Raw genomic sequence first — 19,894 nt, forward strand, 5'->3', positions numbered from 1 at the left:
AGAAACTTCAGTACTATTACATAAAGGGCATGTCTCAGCTGATTTCTCAGGCCACCTCGTGACTATAAACACTGTATTAAGAGACGGATGGGGAATAAACAAGGTCTTTTTGTTCTGCGGCAACCACCTTAAATGACAGGGGAGTAAGAGGGTTACACTGTGGTAGGCAGCGACTCAGTGCTGCTTTGGTGCACAACGTACACATGGCATGCAGACACACGCGTATGCACAAGCTTGCATACACATGCTGTTTGCAACTAAACATGAATAAAGAGCCAGTGAGAGCGACTCAGGTTGTTTAAGAGGGTTTTGGAGTTTGGACAACATTCTTTGGGAATTCCACAAGCTCTGGGAGCTTAAAGGCACAAACAGCCTTCAATAGCTGCCTTTCATCCTTTCCTCCGAGCCATTCCCTGCTTAGCAATGACCGCAACAAAGACTAGAACAAAACTGAAAGCATCAACCTTATACTCTGTTTTCATTTAGGCTGTATGATGTGGGTGTTGCAAAGCACTTTGAGACAGCAATTCTGTTTAAGAGCCATGTAGATAAACCTAAGTATTGTAAAACAACTTGTGATATATTTTATTACTCATTTCTTCTTAAATTGAAACCAACCAGCAATCAAGTCACAGTTGCAGAGCTGACATTATTTGAGCCACCCGAAGAAAGCCACAGCTACATTAGTTGGGGTAATATCTCTTATCATCGCTGTCCAATGAAAAACATGTGCTTCGGATTTTGGTTTGGATAAAGACATCTTGATTGATGAGTTTAGCTTCTTAAGTTTGGATTGTGCTTTTCTTTGGACATCACTCTTCAAAATGCACAAATTTAATGGGCAGACACAGAAGGCATTAAATCTGTCAAACTCAGCACTGTGCATGAGTCATGGAGTCATGAAGTACTCATCTTTTTTGTTCTTTTTTGTGTGTATATAAAAAAAAGAAACAAAATATGTATATAGATATGTATAGATATCGATATATATTTGAATCTATGAAATATGACAAAGATAACTTCCACAGTTTCAGTTTGACACATATTTACTGTTTCCGTTTGAGTAATTTTTCAACAGGAAGGTGGTTCCCAAAAACCTCTTAGCCAAATACTTTGGCTGTAATGTGTAGTGTGACCTTAAAAAAATGAGGAAACACCATTCTTAAGGAAGCCTAAACAGTAAGAAAAACCTGAGGTATGTCCAGTTACACAAGAACTGGACTGAAAGTCAGGGGCAACAAAAGACCTCTGACTATCCATTAAGGAACATGGAGAAGTATTATTGAAGACTACAGAAAAGGAAATGAAGGGAAACTCAAGACTTTTAAACAGTACTGCAAAAGCCTGGATCACACACAGATAAGCACGGCTGTGTATACCTTGATATGCGAGGCATTTATGTAGCCCGTGTTGTTCTCCTTGTTGGGTACAAGCTCAACTCGATTCTCCTCATAAGGAACAACATCACGGAAACGGTTGCGCTCTGCATTTTCGGGCAGAGTTGCTGTTGTGAGAATACAGTCTGCTCTCTTCTTGGGCACCTGCTCATACTCTGTAAAGACCCGCTCTTCTTCTAGCTTCAACTCCAAGGTCTTACACTAGAGAGAGAGGGGGGGAGAGAAAAAGTAGAGGGTGTTTATTATTCAGAAGTCTCTCTTTCAGTCCCCAAAAAGGCACTCATTCATTTACATCACACCCCGACAAAGGCATTCGAATCCAACACTGTTATCGTATAACACTCACGTTTTTAAATTCTCCTCAGTCTCCTCATGATGCTCACAAGTATTCATACTGAATCAATATAGTCAGGAAAGAGCCGAATACGCAGCAGCAGTGGTGTTTATTAGGCCAGTCATGTCTGAGAGGCCAGAATCTCTTTCTGTCTCTCTTTCTCTGTCGCTGGCTCGCTCTCTCTCAGGTCACATTCTTAACATACCAGCAGGCCCAGAGGCGATAAGCACTACCGTGCCACACGTTCCACAGCCCACTTAGGGTTTGCCCCCATTAGCTTAGCAACAGTTGGGACAAAGACTGGGATTCACACCTCCACACTCAAAAGGGAGCCAAACACACTGGGGATCTACTTGGGCAGTGGAATTCATTAAAATGATGTGATTAATAGAGACTGTGAGTTTTGGTGTGACGATGACCAAACAAACTTTTTGGGGAGATTTAAAGCTTTTATGATTATTCGGTTTAAATAAGCTTAAATGAGACCTAATCCTGAACATCAACTCTGGTATGTTATTCTTGATATCAGTTCTTTAAATAATCGTTTTAGTAATTGTGATTTTTTTTAAGAGCTTAAAAAGCCTTTTCTGTCTTTAATATGATAAGTTTCCAATTACATACATGTCAGTAAATCCCAAAGGTTTTGGGTAAAGTAAATGTAGTAATAAAGTAGCAACAAAACAGATGAGTAAAATGAATTCCCAGCAGCATATTTTTTAAAGGTTGTCTGTAAATTAGCAGGACTTTTTTACTATATGTTACAAAATATACAGAATAATACAAAGTTACAGTCATGAAACCCTTAAACTTTAACCATAATAATGTATATGTTGTACAAAAAGCAAGCATCCTACCCTTTCATCAGTAGCCGCCTTGGCGCCTTCCTCCCCTGGACTCTCGGGGACAGGCATCCGGGCGACATAGAGCCCGTTGAGTGCGGCCATCATCAGCGGCCTCTTCATGGAGTCCACAGACATCTTCTGTCTCTCCAGCGTCTTCAAGAGAGAGAAAAATCCTGTTGTCATGCTTACAGGCACCAGCAGGTTTGCAAGACTGACTGACCTGCCATTGCACAAGTACAGTGTTCACGCAGATGTGCATGAGCAGTAGTGGGTGGGGAGAATTTCCCGTGCATGTGCATAAACTGCCCGTACCAATCCCCTTGTAATAAGTCCAAAGGTGAGAAACAGGAAGCCCACTACACAAAGCCTATTAACAAAGAGTTCTTATCCATCTGGTTGCCTTCATCCTCGTTTGTCCTTCTTACATGTTATTAATTGTTTCATCTTTGTTTATTCCCACCTACCTCTTCAGCTTCTGTTTGATTACAACACACTCTCTGTCATCCTGACTCTCTTTCTCGCTTCCAAACACTGACCCACATTGCACCGTCTCCTTCCTCGAAGGATTACCTCTCCTAATCTCTGATGCTATTAAACCTCCAGGACAGCGCCGCCCTTCCCCTTTCCACCTTCTTGATCCCCCATGGGGCAGTCAAAACAACAGCTTGGGGGTCATAAGGGGTACCCTCTATGCATAAGATAAAGCAGCTGGCATAAAAGGGCTTTAGCAGCTTTGGACAGCAGTGAGAAGAAAACATTCTTTAAGTTTTATTGGCTAAAATCACACACACCTGCAATCACAGACAGACAGGTTTATCTCTAGGAGGCAATTATTTATGACTGGACTGGTGCTGGGTCAGATGTTTGCATATTAACAGAAAGCCCACCGACACAAAAACACCCAACTCGAAGAATAATCGGAAGGCTTAGTAAGGCTTTTAGCTGCCTCGGGGAATTCAGAGTCCAGTGCTGCCCTTTTAGGTGCTGAACTCCAGATTACTGCTAATCAGGAGCTTTGAAACTAGTGAGCAGACAACAGACTGTAATATTTAAAACTATACCAGTACAATGGCTTCAGAGGTGTCAGGCACTGACATTATATTTAATAATTTCATGCTAAACATTTTTATTCCATATGGAAAGGTAATAGAAAAAAATTGTGAATGTTATAAACATAGATAAAAATTTAACATCATATGTTGCATTGTATTATTAAGTTAAAAAAAAGTATTATTAAACAGAAAATGTTTTGCATTGTATTATTATATTCAAGTAAAAATGTGTTAAATTGTATTATTGAGTAAATGTGTTATATTGTAATATTAAGTAATAAATGCATTACATTGCTTTACGTAAAAAAATTGTTACACTGTGTTAAAATGTAGAAATGTGTTAGTTCTAAAATTTGAGGGAACGGCTGTGAAGATGTACAATGAGTGAGTATCTTACCCTTTGAGCGATTTCCCTCTCCACTATGCTGTCTTCCAAGGAAAACATCTCTGATACTGGCCTCTCTTTGACCGGCTCCTTCCTCACCCTCTCCTTCACACTGGTCAAGTCCGGTTCTGAAATGGATGGACCTAAAACTGCTCCATTCACAACACTCTGATCCCCCCGGGTCAGTGTCCCACCACCACCACCCCCAGGCCCACTAACACCCTGGCTCTGTCCAGTCTTTAAGGCGCAGCCATGGCCTTGGCTTGGGTCCACTGGTCCCTGGTTGCCCTGTGGTCCTTGATTATGGTTGTTGTGGTGGGTGTTGTTGTGATTGTGAGTGTGGGTGCGAGCTTGAGCATTGCTTGCAGGTCTAGGAGGGCCCGGGTATTCTGGAGGGGGTTTATTGGGAAGTTTGGCCAGAGCAGCCTGGAGCTGTGCACTGATGCTAATGTCCTCGTTGAGACCGGGAATTTGAACGTCCAGTTCAGGCCGCTCCTCTTCTTCCTCTTCCTCTTCTTCACTTTCACTGCTGTGTATGAGCATGGTAGCATTAGAAAGAGTCTTTTGGTGCTGATAAGTCACTGCCTCGGGTGCATTCTTGGCAGACTTCATGGGCAACTCTTTTGGCTGCTGAGGTGGAGGCTGAGGCTGAGGTTGCGGCTGAGGTTGTGACTGAGAGTTTTGAGGCTGGGGCTGTGGAATGGACTGAGGCTGAGATGGCATCACAGGTTCTCTCAGAGTATTCCGCCGATGAAGAGGAGCATTCATTCCTTTCATCATAAGGCCTTCCATCGCTCCTCTCATGCTGCTTATAACCTCCATGCTGTGTCTCTTGCCCAGCGTGGACCGGTGCTTAGCAGCTGCAGTTAATGGTTCACTGACCTCCTGCAGGGACTGGTGCACCACAGCTGAGCTGTCGGGCTGGAAGGTTTTGACTGACAGCTGCACCATGCGGGTAACCAGTTCTGGACTACTGCCGCCAATGCGATGCCGATGGCTCGCTAGGTCTGGCGTGCTGGTGGCTGGGCGAAAAGAGCTGGAAGGGTAAGGTGGAGGGGGCCGCGACATGTGGTTCCTCAGCATGTTGGCTGTAGCTGCATAGTTTCCCATGTTGTTCCCCTGTTGTTTGGTATTTGCCAGCTCGGGTGTGCTGACTGTATGGGAGATGGAGCTTCCTCCACCTCCACCGCTGCTGCTGCCTCCACTTTCGTTAACATGGGGTGAATGGCATGGACCCTGGCTGTTGGCTGGTCCTCCCTGATGAGGGCCATGGGACACCGGCTTACTATATGTGATCTGCAAGATGAACAGTCACAAACAGATGCATTGAACTAGGAAGCTAATTACAATTAATTAAATAATAATCTCAGAGCATCCTAACCCTTACCTGTGGTGTATACGGAGCAGGGCTGGGTGCCACACCATGATAAGGGCCCCTCTCTCGCATCTCTGGCTGGCTGTACACTAGAGGCTCAGGCTGCCTGTAGGCACAGGCATTGCTGATGTTGAGACTGCGTAGCGACTGGCTGTGAAGGTCATGGTGAGCAGGGAGCATGCACCGCTTCTGCCGCATGACAGCATCGTACTCAGGCGTGGGCCGATAGGATGGTGCAATGATGGCACTGTGACGGTGGCTGGGGATGTAGTCAGGCCGCATGAGCTCACTGCCAGGGATGCTGAGGTTGGAGGACATGGGCGAGGGTGGGACAAAATTCTGGGAACGATTGAGGGAGCTCAGGCTGGGGCTGCTGTACATGCTTCCGTTTGGCACGTTACCGTTTCGGTAGGTAAAGTCCACTGTACAGCGATCCAGGCTGCTCTCTGACTTGTAATACGGGTCATCGTGGAAGATACTGTCTGCACAGCAAAGGAGGCATGGAAAAATGTGTAAAGAGGATCACAAGAAAATCTGAGCTGCAAACGTCTTTAAGCAATTTGTGCACTAAAACTAAACTTAATCAAACAAAGATTTTATTGATCTTTGAAGCTCTATGACTGTTCACATACTTGGTACCTCAGTATTTCATATAAAAACTTAAAAGAACACACGCTTTGCACAATGAACAATGTTGGAGCTTAAAAGAAAGAAAATCAAAAGGGAACATTGACAAATTTAAAGAAAAAAAAATGAAGGGAGACCAAATGTTCCTGTAATCTTGCCAGTGGTATGGTGAAGGTGGTACTGGGGGTTTTCCAGTCTTGCAGTTTAACTGTCTAAGCTGTTATAAACAAGCTGAAATAAACACCCTTTGTGGCATCCCGAAGGTGGCAAAAATGATCACTGCTGTTTTGTTGGTTTCACAGCTGCACCAACCACCACAGAAAAATATGTCATGTTATTCCTTCTCGCTGAGCAGAGCGCTCTCCCGTGTGAAACTATCCCATGTTCACAAGGAGAAGGAAGACAAGCATAATCTCTGTCCGCACAATCGGAGTATGATGCCTGAGGTCACACTCGAGACCGATCTCACGCCCACACGCAGTAGCACACCCAGAATGTTTTTCCACTCGCTCGCTTTTTATTGTCAAGCTGACATGAGTGAAGTTCTTCGGATTATAAGGCAGGCTGAGTGTGTGAACACGTCAATGAAAGAGTGAAGCATAAATGAGGTCACCGCTCTGCACCCCAAACGTTGGGCTCTAATTGGCTGGGAGACTGTTAAAATGCGAATGGGCTGTGAGTCACACGCCTGATGGGAAAGACACAATTAGGAGGACTGTTGTTTTGAGTTATTGTCAGGGAGGCAAAAATCTTAAATCACACCGTGGTTAAAGCAGGGGGAGGAAAGCCACTCTAAAACAGTAACACCTACCTTGAGAGCTCTGTGTGTCCTGATAATGGTCTCCAAACTGGGAATGCACTGACTGGAAGTTACAGGACTGTGGCCGTGGCTAAATGAAGAAATTGTAAAACGGTTAAAAAGTGTGACATTGTAAGATCTCCTGATCCTCAAAGTGATATTTCAGTTTCTTTACATCACACATGAAACCATCACTTTACTTCTCTGTCTTAACACATCAAACACAATGGCTGACTGTGACCAAGCCAGATTGAAGCTAGTGCTGCGCATCTGTCATTGGACAAAGTTTGCGGTACTCCAGACAGTCATCTGAGCACTCCAGTGGTCTGACTGAACATCTATTGTGCCACATTTAGCCTCACCATTGTCTGGCCAGCAGGGAGGGAGACGCAGAAATCACAGCCTTCGCTGTCGCACCGGAAATCAGAGCAAGCAACACCCTTTCTAACTTTCCAACAACACCCACCACACCACCAACGCATGCTAAAACCAAGGCTCCATGGCACAATTAAGAGCTTATAGAATAGAAGGAAAACACCAGAACTCTCAAAAAAATGCTTCTTTATATTTATTAAAGGGCAAAAAGATGCATGTTTCAGTAATAAACTGCCATCAGCACAATATAAGACAAACAACAATCACAATAAAAATCAGTGTGAAATTCCAATTTCCAACAATCAGAAAGCAGAGCTCTAACTGCATGATGAAAAACATCTGCATAGAAAACCATGCCAAAAGTAGCAGACATGCGCTAACAACTTAACAGTAGTTCTTCATTTGAGCCTTCAGGGCTTTCTGTTTGTAGTGCATGAATCCAGTAGTATTCCCTTTATAGCAACAATCTTTCGATCGACGCCTCTTTTAAGAAGAGGTATCATTTCACATTGGATTCATGCACTACATACAGAAAGCCCTGAAGGCTGGAATTAGAAACTACTCTTAAGCTGTTTTTTGTTTTGTTTTGGGGGATTACATGCTTCTTTCGTGTGATATTTCATATACAGCCTTTTCACATATATATATAGTATGTTTCTAAGTGGTTTTGCTATTGTGTAGAATGCTTTCTAGTATTGGAATCTACCTGGCGGCAACTTATTGTGGAAATGTACACATTTGTACACAAGTATTTACACAAGTATTTGTTCTGATGGTGTCACAGTGTTCTCTTTTTCCCCTTAAACTCTTTCCTCATGAAGATGACATTAAATGACCACCCTAGTACCCTTAATTGATGGGCTTTGACACCTCAGTGGTTTGATGACCACTGCAACAGTTTCGAGGGTAGCTGCATAGGCATAGATCACTCTCATAAACCTGTGATACAAACCCATTCATTTTGCTCTGGACCTGAATATGACAGAAACATCTCAGAGTTACTCCTAATAGGCTTTCAGAGGGTAAAGAGTTAAAGTTTTGGAGTGGAAGGCACTGTGGGAGAGCGGGATCAGGTTGCTAATTGTGGACGTTTCTGTGTCCCCCCTCTGTCCTCCATTCTCGTCTCTTTTATATTGACCAGAGGCAATATTAAATAGCTGTATCAAATCACTTCAAAACATACAAATGCTTGTCAACATACCAGAGACAGGCGATGAGTCCAGGTGGGTCTCCTCCTCATTGGTGCAGGTGAGTGAGTGGGCCTACAAAGAAACAGACACATTATGTGACAAATTAGTATTTTATTAAATGCACCCAGGTCATTTACTATAAGGTCAGTGAATGCTACACAGTCTTTTATAGCATATGTTTTGTTGGGGTTTTTTTGTATAACCTTCAACAGGTTGTTGAAATACCCATTAAAAAAATAAATGACAGACAATTGATATCTTAGTGTTTTAATGGCCTTCAGCTGGCCTCTCTGTGTGGCCTTGAAACTCACTCTGCACATATCTTGTTCTGTTTGTAGAATTTGTGTCTGGCTGTGAAAAGGCGGGCGATGTACTTGGCCATTTCCATATCCTCCTGCAGACACAAACAGAGAAAAAAATTAATAATAACACTGAAAATTTAAGGTGAACAGAAAATGAGTATTTCTGTGAAGTCAAGAATCAACTCTCCCCAGTTCGTTTGTCCCTCTGCAGGTATTTTGTGGACGCATACTTTTCCTGCATGTTTAACCACCCACTATAAACCTCTGTGTCTGCAGACACAACACTCACCATGTGAAAGACGATGGTGTCGTCTCTGCTCGTTATCTCCACTGTGATGGCTGACTTGTTGTGTGCAATGGTACCAATGTCCTTCCACCTTTATAACACACAGATGCAAACAAATGTTTTAAAAAAGGAACAACGGTTCCTCATGAGTACAGGAAATTATGACAATTCTTTCTTTCTTTTTTGAAAGGAGAAACTTACTTGTGGAGCATGATGGATCTGCCATTTCTGTGTTTAACAAACACTCCAATGAAAGACACACCGATGAATATGTCATTGGTATAGTTGTCCTGTGGAAGAAAGTATTACACAAGAACTCATTTAAAATCTCTCAAAGGATACAGATTGAGAGGTTGAGGGTGATGTAATGTATCTACCTTAGCTGGAAAGCTCTCCTGGCCAAACCCATCCAGTTTTTCTACCTCCTTGATGTACAGCAGTTCTGCTTCAGCGGCCTGCATTCGACTGGAAATCACAGAATGGTACCAAGAATCTTATTGTCTCTATTTTACTTTGTCTTGGTGATACATGCATATATGTGCATACAGTATACAAAGTAGCTAACAGTACCAGTGACTCTTGTGCTCCTCAGCAACTTTCTGGGTCCACTCTTCTAGCGCCTCTTCTCCATTACGCCAGTTCTGAGAGAAAATACATTATTCAGCAAATAAGAGCAATGCAGAAGGAAGCTGTGGAAAAGCAACCTATGACTATAGGTTCAAGTGAACATCATATTGTTGGGAATGTTTAAAAAAAAAAAAAATAATGCTCCATAATTTAATATTTTGTTTCTATTTGGTAATCAGTTCATATTAATTCATCCCATCCTCCAACTCAAATTCTTCTTTATTCTTTTTGCTTTTTGCCTGTCAGTCAGGTATGCAGAGGGAGGAGGTACACAGATGTCACAGGAATGTGTGCCTTCAGGCAGCACATACACAGAAAAACACACAAACACAGACTTTCTCTGCCTCTCTCTCACACACACACACACACACACACAAACACTGCTAGTATTTGAACGGTAAAGGCTCGAGGACTCACCACTGGGAAAAGCACGTACTCCCTGAGGAAGTCCTGAGACAGGAATTGAGTGAAGTCTCCAAAGTCAGCTAAAAATTACAAACACAGATGTTCACATTTATTTACACAAAAACAATGAATTTCATTTTTACACTGTAATGCGCAGCCTTTACACTATAAACTGACTGTGAGTTTGTTATTGTGTTTGATATTGTTCAATTGAGGTGGCATGATGGTGCAAGGGTTAGCGCCACCTCACAGCGAGAAGGTTCTGGGTTCGCAGGTCAGCTGGGAACTTGTAACAGAGGGAGGAGAACAGGTCATCTACTAATAGGGAGGATGGTGGTTTGATCCCTAGCACTGGCTCAGTATCCTTGGGCAAGATACTGAACTGATGCATTAATCAGAACGTGCCAATTCTCAGTTCTGAGTGGTCAAGTAGAGTAGAAAAAAGGAATCGGTACAGTCCAATATGGACTCACTGTGTTCATCCTGCAACGCTTCTTGCGTGGGTTCTCAATAGGTATCCTGGTTATCCTTTCTCTTCGATCTATACAGTTTCCCTAATAAGAAAAAAACTACTGATTTAAAAATAAAATAAATTTATGTTATGAAGGTGCTAACCCAATAGGACAAAACGTCGGGATAAATACAGATTTTCCGGTTAAAACTAAGGCAATTTCATTTGTCCAAATACCTATTATATTCTGCTAGCTCGCTTTGCGAAATTACTCCTCAAGACTAGAAAAGCAAATGCTTAACATTAGAAAAAAGTCTGTTTTAGCTCAACTGTCATCTCAACTCAACTGCATCCACAATGGTCAAAGCAATGCAGGTTTCATCCATGTAGATGCTTTGTCATGCTGTTGTCATGGTTACCCAGGGAAAATCACATGAAGCTACCTGCGGCAAATGTGCTCTTCAGGCCGTGGACATGTCCATTGAGTTGTGAAGTGTCTCTGAGTGTTTCTTGTTTTATTAGATGGAAATATTTCTGAACTTGTGTACTGTGCAATACTATTAAAGATAACAAAAACAAATATCTACATAACAGAAACAAAACCACCTGCACAATCTCTATAACATGTACAGTTCTCCTGATATTGCTCGTACTAAGTACCTAAAAGCTTTCTGCTGTTTGCCGGGCAAAAGGAGGTCTAGCACAGGATCCTCACCTCCCGACAGATAAGAGCCTTCCTGATGCTGCTACAGCTAACCTTGGAGCAGCTGATAAGCAAGCTGTCTGTTTACATTCCCCTGGGACACAGACAGCACCCAGGAACTGAAAGGATGGAGCGAGGGTGGGTGTGTGTGTATGTGCATGTGTTAGGACTGATACCATAGGAACTCAAGTGGACTGGGTTCTCCCTGTGGTATGCAGCCATATAAGGTAGTGAAGTCAAGATGACCTGAGAAAGTGTGAGTTTGTGCTCACTCTCACGTGCTGTCTGTCTCTCATTGGGAGACTTGTTCGTGTAGTCTTACCTTGTACTGCCAGGCCAGCGAGCCTGATCCCCTGCTCTACAGAGCACTGTAGACGTCCATCCAATACCTCCTTCTTTACCTGCAGGTAATACTGATACCTACAGAAAAAAAACAGGAAAGGTCTCGATTTGAAAGTCTCCATTTCTGCTGTGTACTGCACATTTCCCTATTTTGCTATCACTTGGAAAGTAGCTGGGAAGTGTTTGCAGACAACTCAACGTCTTTAATGCAAACTATAAACAACCACAGTATTCTGCTAGCAATCAGGTCTAGGCCTGTGTGACTGCAGGCTTATTCACTTGGCTGCATAGTCACATGTTCAAAATAGAAGACAAGTTAACTCTACATGATTGGCGGTCACTTGACTGCAAAATCCAACATAAGGATTTTCTGAAATATCAGTGGAGCAAATGAATGGAAAAAAATAAGAGTGGTCACTTTTGAGCTCAATACCTTCAAAGCTAATTCCATTGATGATAAACTGCACTTTGGGGAAAACCATGTGGAAGCTTTGAATCTAGGAAAAACTCAATTGAGACCATAAAAATCATTTGGAAAAATTATACTAAAGTCACAGACCAAGTGAAAATTATGATCTTTTTCTCACAGATTTCTAAACTGGGAGTGACCCCATGTTATTTTATGGTAATTAGCAAACTGATTGTAAACATGGTAAAACTGCCATACCTGCTAAAAAGTAAGCATGCTCGCTTTTAGCTCAAAGCCTTGCAGAGTTGCTAGAAAGCATACAGACCATAACTTTTTAAAATCAGACTGCATCTGTATGCATTTTATAGCCAAACTGCACAAAACACTGACTAAGTGGGTGGCAGCATTGGCACTGTTGTTCGCTTTCAAAAACTCTTTGGTTAGTACCTTTTTTTTTTTTTCATATAAGCCACAGTGTCTCCAAACACCACTTATATAAAATTGAGTTGGAAAACATGATGGGTTCCAGTTTGACACATTTATCCAAAGAAAGTAAGAGGAGCTGTGCTCAAGGCGCTGCACATTAGCAACTGAAAGATGGCCAACATCTGCTGAGACACCACAGAGATGTATTCTTCTGCTTCTGGTCTGTGCAACTGAAAGTATGTGTCAAGAAAGTATTGGCAACGGCATTAGCTGCTCAAAACAATATCAGTAAGCCTGTTGCTGAAGTGAGGAATGAGTGAATCACCTCTATTTGAAACAGCAGTGAGTCATTTTTGACTTGAGTGGAATGCCAAATGTATGCCAACGGGGCTGCACAATATGATTTTATAAAAGGCATGTTACACGGGGCTGACGCAACTAACTCGGGGTTTAATCTTCAGCAGGAGCAACACAAGCTTGACAAAAGTGGACCATTATAATTGCAGTGCAAATGTGAGGCAAACTGGGAGTCATTTCACCGTGGTTTTAGGCAGTGGTAGCTTTGCCAAGCGTAAGCTGATATGATGACACAGCTCAGATTGCGTTCACAAAATGTGGTAAAAGTCCCAAAACCGAGAGGCTGAAATACACCAAGCTCCTAAAGTTTCTGTGCTCCTTTTGTCCACTTTTAGTCGTGGTCCAGCTGGATGTTTGTCTTTTGAAGAATGGAGTGGCCACACAAGAGGAAAGAGAGAACTGTCAGGGTGACCGGGCTCAGCCGCATAAAAACTCACACGCCGTTTCCTGTTGGCTGCCATGGCGACCACAGACCGAGTGTAAGCTGTGAGACACCTTTTCTGATGTGCACACACACACACACACACACAGAGTCAGAAAGAGTATGCAAGTCCATGCCAGAGTAACCAAACATCTATGTGGAAACCACTAAGTTACATGCTTAGTCATTCACCCACTTTTCTTCTTCACAAGTTTTAGTTCATTTTCTTTGCAAAACTTGGTTTCACTCCTCGCCTGCACATTAGCTCCCACCTATCTTTTTATTCACCCCCCAGTTTCATTTTCATGCCCGCCATTATCTCCTCACATATTTCATGATTCATATTCTCTTTGGCATTCTTTTCCCCACTTCTTCCTTCTTTTTTGAGCTCCTCTCAGCATACTCCTGGGCCTATAATCTGACCCCGCCCTCCTCCCTCACCCTGTCATTACACCCGTTGGCTAAGCTGCCATTCCGTTCCCGTGGCAACCCTCTAATTAGCCAACCCCAACCACAGTGGCTGCAGCGAGAGGCGGAGTCTGATGCGGTTTAGAGGGGAGGAGCCAAGCGGGACACAAAACCCTTCAAATGATTGTGGACTTTGCTTTTAAAAACTCTCTATGTTTTCCCAGCAATCGCTGTATGGGGTCTGGAGGAACGCTGAGGTCAACAGAGGTTGGTTCTCATTCTGAGGTTCAATGGTAACAACATGATGGTGTTTATACATACGCGAAGCCAGCAGTGGTGAGGCGGACAGTAAACTGTTGAAATAACTCTGAACAAGTGGAAGCGTGACAGTAAAAGTCTCAGAGCATCCCTCATGGGAGAGTCCACTTTACACAGAACAGCCACAAACGCAGCCACATCTTATGGAGCTGTGGTTTCCTGTATTTTTGGCTTCTGGCCTTGAAATCAAACCTCTACAGGTTGACAAAAACTGACCCCAAAATTAGTTACCCTTTATGCAGAGGTAAGCTTCTAACTACCAAGTGCAGTTTTTTGTAACTGATTAAGTCAGATTAAGGGAATTATTAAAATCAAATGGCTTTTAATCTTTTAAGAGTGTAACAGTGACAATAAGCACAATAATATTTTTTGCCATGTATTAAAATTCGGAACCGTTTATTCATTAACCTCTTAAGCCCCAAGCCTACCTGATCTCCTGCCTTTTGCCCCAACTGTATCAGGGGGCGTTGGGGCTTCAGAGGTTAATAAGCCTACAGAGAGTCTAAGAAGTGTAGAGACTGACCCGTTTTATGATTACAACCTGATTCTGCACAAATAATAAAACCCATACGAGTCATACAGCACTTTTCATTAATCACAGTCTTATGCTTGTGGTTATTACAGTATGGTTATTCTAGAAAGAGCACATCCTTCCAGTGTTTTGAGACCAACCACAATTGGACAGATGAGGCATCTCCAGCATTTTCTGGAAGCTCTTCACTCAAAGTGGCAAAGGCTTTTACGCCATGTGTCTTGGCTTTTTAAGGAGGGGTTTGGATTTTCCAGTTTTCAAAGATAGAAAACTACTGGTACATTTCTAAAAGTACATTAGAGAATTTGGGGGGGCGGGGGCTTTTGGTGTATCCAAGGCATATCCAAGCCAAGATGCCGTGTCACTCTTTAAGAATGCAGATTAATTTTAAAAAGCTAATAAAAAGCTTCGGTGTATTCAAAGGATAGCCAGTGATTTCCAGGTTTCATTTCCACTGATGTCTTCCATCCTAATCTACAACCTGCTTAAACATGATTGGTCTGGGTTTAAAACCCAGACTACAAACAGATAAGAAGAACCAGAAGGCTTCCACAAATCTTGTTCCTTGCCTATAGAGTTTGCATATTCATATACAAACATCTGCCTTTAGGTCACTTTATGAGTTTGTCTCATCAGTCCTAACTAGCTTAAATCTGCATATTTTGACAGCTGTATTTTTTTTCACTGTTTTTCATTTTCATGCTTCAGTGCTTTTAAATCTTCTGACTCAAGTATGGCATGAAATCAAATTCCTCATTAATAGCCCCGGGTGCATTTTCATCTGCAGAGCTGAAAATGTTGCTTTGAAATAAAACCTGAAATGAACTGCAGCAAAACCATCAGACAGCAAGTACTAAAAAACTATGTTAATGACCCAGGTTGTAGCATTTCAAGAGGGTTTTTAAACAAATTCGAAATAGTCATCTTTATTAAAATAAATACAACAGTCCTCAAATGTTACTATTTTGTAGGCACTGTCTTTGAATGGCAGTTAACTGTTAGCTAAATTACAAAATAAAACATGCAAAACTCACCACAAAATGATTTTAGAATCAGATCCAGAAATTTCCAAGGTTACCAAACAAGTATAAAATGTAGGAGCTTCAATAAAGAGTTAAAACACTCAACTGCATTTAATGATACCAGTTTTTAAATAGGGGATTAAACTACTGCTGAAATTGTAGTAAAAGGGAGCAAATTTGTGGTAAAATCAGCCAATTTTGTTTTCATAGAACAAGACAAACATCACATAAAATTGCTAGCAGGAGAAAAACATTTTATGACGTTCAAGACTTGCATGCTTGCACATACTTGTGCACAAAGAAACCCTTATTGTAGCACGCACCTGGCATGTATGTCAGAATGACATCACAATGCTGTAACAGCAGGTGAATATACATAGATGGACATGAGGTAGCGCTTTCCTTACTAGGGCTTTTCATGGGACTTCCACTATGGCAGAGTGCTCTGCTGGCAGTCCAGGCAGCCTCGCAGGCACAAAGAGCCCTTTATATGCCCACGCATGTTCAAACCCTGCTCAAGACATGCTGCCAGATGTCCAAGCAGTCTGGACAACAGGCCTGAGAGCATATGCGCATGTTTGCATGCATGAATGTCAGTATGTGTGTACATATGTTTCAGCCCCTCCTCCATCTCGACCACCTCTGGTGGTGGTAAGGTGACCACCCCCTCAGCCCCCAGGATGCGTCCAGGCGGTTTGTGTGGGAGGCAGGAGAATATCACTTTGAAATGTGTTGAATCAGCAAGGGGCACCACCGAGTACAGCTGTGTGTGTGTGTGTGTGTGTGTGTGTGTGTGTGTGTGTGTGTGTGTGTGTGTGTGTGTGTGTGTGTGTGTGTTTGTGTGTGTGTGTGTGCGTGCGTGCACTGGTGATAACTAGCTGAACAAAGCTAGGATTTCAAGGCTATTGGTGCTGTTAGCCTTAGGGGCTGCTACGGCCAGCTGGCCATGCTCCAGTCAACGGCTCTTCGTTCAGGTTCCTCATTTTCAGTCTGCGAGCCAGCTTTTCTCTCCTTTCTATCAGAAACATACAAGTAGCAGAAGGCTTTAACCTCCTCACTCTATGCAAGAGTGTAAGATGTGTTTTTGTTGACAACAGGTAAAAATGCTCTATTTACAAGTGAGTTGTACAGTATATCTGTAACTGCTGCCTAGTAACTGTACTGTTGACATCCATGTCATTTAAGGATAATATATAAAAATTAACGCTCATGGGGAATTTAACAAGAGTAAATCAAAGATAATTATCACCAATTTAGTATCTGACTAAGTGTGAAATATTTTAATTGTTTAGTGAGATCACAGAGAGCTGTAACCAAAATCTATTGGGTTCAACCTTCATTCCAAGTGAAAGTGGACACATATGAAGAAATGCCCCCAACGTATTAAAATAAATATATATATCCGACAACAATTTGGATAGACGCCTAGAAAAACATTATAACAGCTATGGACATATTTCATCACACAAGCACAAAGAGTCTGTGTTTTTACAAACTGAAGTAGGAGTGACCAAACATTTAAATATTATGACTATAGGGTATATTGGAGAACTCTGCATGGTGAATTTGTAAGTATATACAGTAATGGATGCAGAGATCCCAGCTTCCCCTTCTCTGACTCATTTTTGCCGCTGCAGAGAAAGGAAGCGAGGGAGGAAGAAACAGATGACTCTACGGATGGGAAGAGCGGGAGATCCAATATCAGGCTACATATCAGCCAAATACTGAACATCAAAGCCCTGACCACATCATACATTACCTTCTCAGAAGAGATAACGTCTACAAATGTCTTGCCCGTCTCATTTCTACTTGTTCTTTTTTAATGTTTTCGTATTGCTAAATTGCTGTTAAAATGCACCAAAAATGCATCACATCTTACCTTAGTGAATGTGAAAGAGTTAGCATGCATTCAAAATAATAACCTTTTTTGACCTTTAATTTAACTTTTCTCAATAATGGTTTTGCGAAATAAAACTAATTCAAAGCACCAACACCTAAAAAGCCAGATCTACTCTGTCTCACATGGTTTTCCCAAACAAACAGACTTTACCACGTGGACACATAAATATGTAAAAGGTCTTGCGATAAATACACACAGGCAGACAGCTCAAACCACATAAATAACAAGGCTCAAACGTGAGCTGAGTTCTGCTGCCAAGCTTTTACTTTCTCTGCCCCCACTTGTTCTTCCTCTTTGCCTTTGTCATTCTCCCGCCCACCTCACCCTCATCAAACCAGGTGTGTAGAAGCAATGACAGGGATGTGCCTTCCTGGATCTGATCCCGATCAACCTTCAGACAATAAATGTCGTGTATTTTTTTAAAAAGGGAGCTGTGACTGTGCCTATTCCCATGCTGACTGGCTGATTTCTCAAAGGACAGAGCGATTTGAATTTAGTAAAACCCATCATAAGGCGTATTGGATAATAAAGATGTTTTGAGAGTTGAGGAGATCGTTTACAGCTCAATATATATATATATATATTTTTTTTTTTAAAGGATGGGTCTTTTGGAAAAGTCTGCCTCGTGGGTATGCGTACGCTCTCACAATGTGGTGTACTGTAACTTCTGACAGGGCTGCAGCTGGCTTCTGAGAGGATTCTTGGGGGATTGTTTGAGGTGTGTGTGTGCATATGTTTTGTAAACCAGACCCCCCCCCCCCTCCCCCCCCCCTTCTCTCTTCTCTCCATCCCCTTTACCCCCCGCACTTCTGCTGCAAGGAATGTGTGGTCCGCCTCCTACGCTGGACGGTCGTGCCAACATTCCTGACTAACAGATGAAAAAAAAGAAAAGAGAAAAGTGAAGGAGACACAGGAACACTGAGAAAGAGCAAAAATGTAGGACTAAACTGATCTGCTCTTGATAAAAAGTAGACGGGTGATACCATGTACAGGGATTGCAAAGAAGAGAAAGGGGGGCTTGAAAAAAAAAAAGACGACCATTGTTTCCTAAATTGCCCCTAAGCCCCCATCATAACCCCCTCAACCCTATAACCCCTGTGTACACACACACACACACACACACATCATAAAAGCCCTCAGGGGATTCCATGAATACCATCCCTTTACCAGAGCAGATCCTGGCTTCTGTATAATAAACCTGCAGACACACTCTAGACAATTTACTCTCCTCTGTCAGATCGCTCACAAATAAATTACTTCACCACTTTCAAAACAGGCTAAGTGCGGGCATGCATGGTTCTCAGAATTACTATAAAAGGGTTAACACGCTGGCAAAAACACACACACCTTAAAACTAACTCTAGTGTGAAAACGTCAAGCTGTGACCTGCAATCAACCTTTCCCACTTCCAGAGAAGCAGAAGCCACAAATTCACCAGCTCAGTGTGAGGCAGACCTGCAGAGTTCGGCGCGTCAGTGTGTGTGAGAGTGTGTGAAGGAATATGAGACGGCAGACTGTCCATTACACACTGACCCTTGCCTGCACTCTTCACAGATACCCAACATGCTCATTCACACACTCATTCAAACACACACACACACACACACACACAGTGGCACAAGGAAAGACTGGATGCCGCTGATGCCATTATCTATGTCATCAAAGAGATGTTAAAGGAAGTTTCTTTGAAGTTTCTGGAAAACTCTGATTCACTGTCTTCCTGGGAATTAGCTGCTGATCAGTTTCCCCTTCATATTGGTATGCTAACTATGAAGCTAAAGCCAGGAGAAGTTAGGATGGCTTACCAGTAAGCCCTCATTCACAGAGGCTTAGAGACAGGTCGGCAAACCACTGGCAACCTCTGGTCAAGAGGTAAAGATGATTGTATTCCCGCGACCGGATGGCAAGTGGTGAAATCGGCCAAAAAAGGATGCTACACCTAAAACCTCCTTATGTTTGCTTTGGTTGCTAGCAGATTGCCACAGTCATCTGTACATTTTGTATGGAAGAAGGCAACTTGTTTGCAAACGCTTGCCATTTACTCACCAAACTGTGGTGAAATTTGAAAATGAGAAAAAGAGAATGTTCACCATCCAAGGAAAAGGTGCACCATTCAGTGCAGCATCGTGTATTTCACGCTAGCCAGCAACCTACAGCAGCCGGTTGCAAAATACACACCTTGCCTAAGCGAGCAGTGTTTATATAACCAGGGAGGTACTAGTTATCAGATGGTCGCTGACCAGTCTGAGACTGAGGCCTGAGATTGTTAACAGAGAAAAAATAAACTGGCTCTGTCTGAAGGTAGAAGATGCATAATCCCCCTAAGTACAAAACATTCTCCACTTTTTTGTGTTCCTATCAAATGATATAACTTTGAAATTACTAGGGGTTTATGCTGCTTTTTATGGATATATTTTACCTTATGATAGACGCAGGCTAACCTTCCCCAAAATCTTTGCAAGAGACTGTATATAAAGGATGGACAACACCATAGTTGTTTGTTAATTTCAACATTAGCTTGAATTTTAACGACCATAATTACTCACAAGGATGGGGAGCAGTTGGCCGTGGAAGTTATCGGCTAAGAATAATAAGACTGGATAGCTAGA

At 42.4% G+C, this 19,894-nt stretch overlaps 1 protein-coding gene across 1 annotated transcript in view; it reads right to left on the reverse strand.

Annotated features, from left to right (window-relative positions):
- Positions 1 to 19,894, reverse strand: part of LOC120724897 (tyrosine-protein phosphatase non-receptor type 14-like) — a 41,443-nt gene that overhangs the window by 4,609 nt on the left and 16,940 nt on the right. The window contains exons 4-16 of the mRNA XM_040017399.1: positions 11,473 to 11,570; positions 10,009 to 10,076; positions 9,535 to 9,605; positions 9,342 to 9,429; positions 9,166 to 9,254; positions 8,968 to 9,055; positions 8,688 to 8,770; positions 8,388 to 8,448; positions 6,824 to 6,902; positions 5,398 to 5,867; positions 4,023 to 5,306; positions 2,586 to 2,726; positions 1,380 to 1,598 (exon numbers count right to left, since the gene is read on the reverse strand). Of these exons, the coding sequence (XP_039873333.1) occupies positions 1,380 to 1,598; positions 2,586 to 2,726; positions 4,023 to 5,306; positions 5,398 to 5,867; positions 6,824 to 6,902; positions 8,388 to 8,448; positions 8,688 to 8,770; positions 8,968 to 9,055; positions 9,166 to 9,254; positions 9,342 to 9,429; positions 9,535 to 9,605; positions 10,009 to 10,076; positions 11,473 to 11,570 (2,839 nt within the window). The remainder of the gene's footprint in view (positions 1 to 1,379; positions 1,599 to 2,585; positions 2,727 to 4,022; positions 5,307 to 5,397; positions 5,868 to 6,823; positions 6,903 to 8,387; positions 8,449 to 8,687; positions 8,771 to 8,967; positions 9,056 to 9,165; positions 9,255 to 9,341; positions 9,430 to 9,534; positions 9,606 to 10,008; positions 10,077 to 11,472; positions 11,571 to 19,894) is intronic.

Source organism: Simochromis diagramma, unplaced genomic scaffold, assembly GCF_900408965.1.
Source record: "Simochromis diagramma unplaced genomic scaffold, fSimDia1.1 OVJJ01000802.1, whole genome shotgun sequence".
Taxonomy (NCBI): Eukaryota; Metazoa; Chordata; class Actinopteri; order Cichliformes; family Cichlidae; genus Simochromis; species Simochromis diagramma.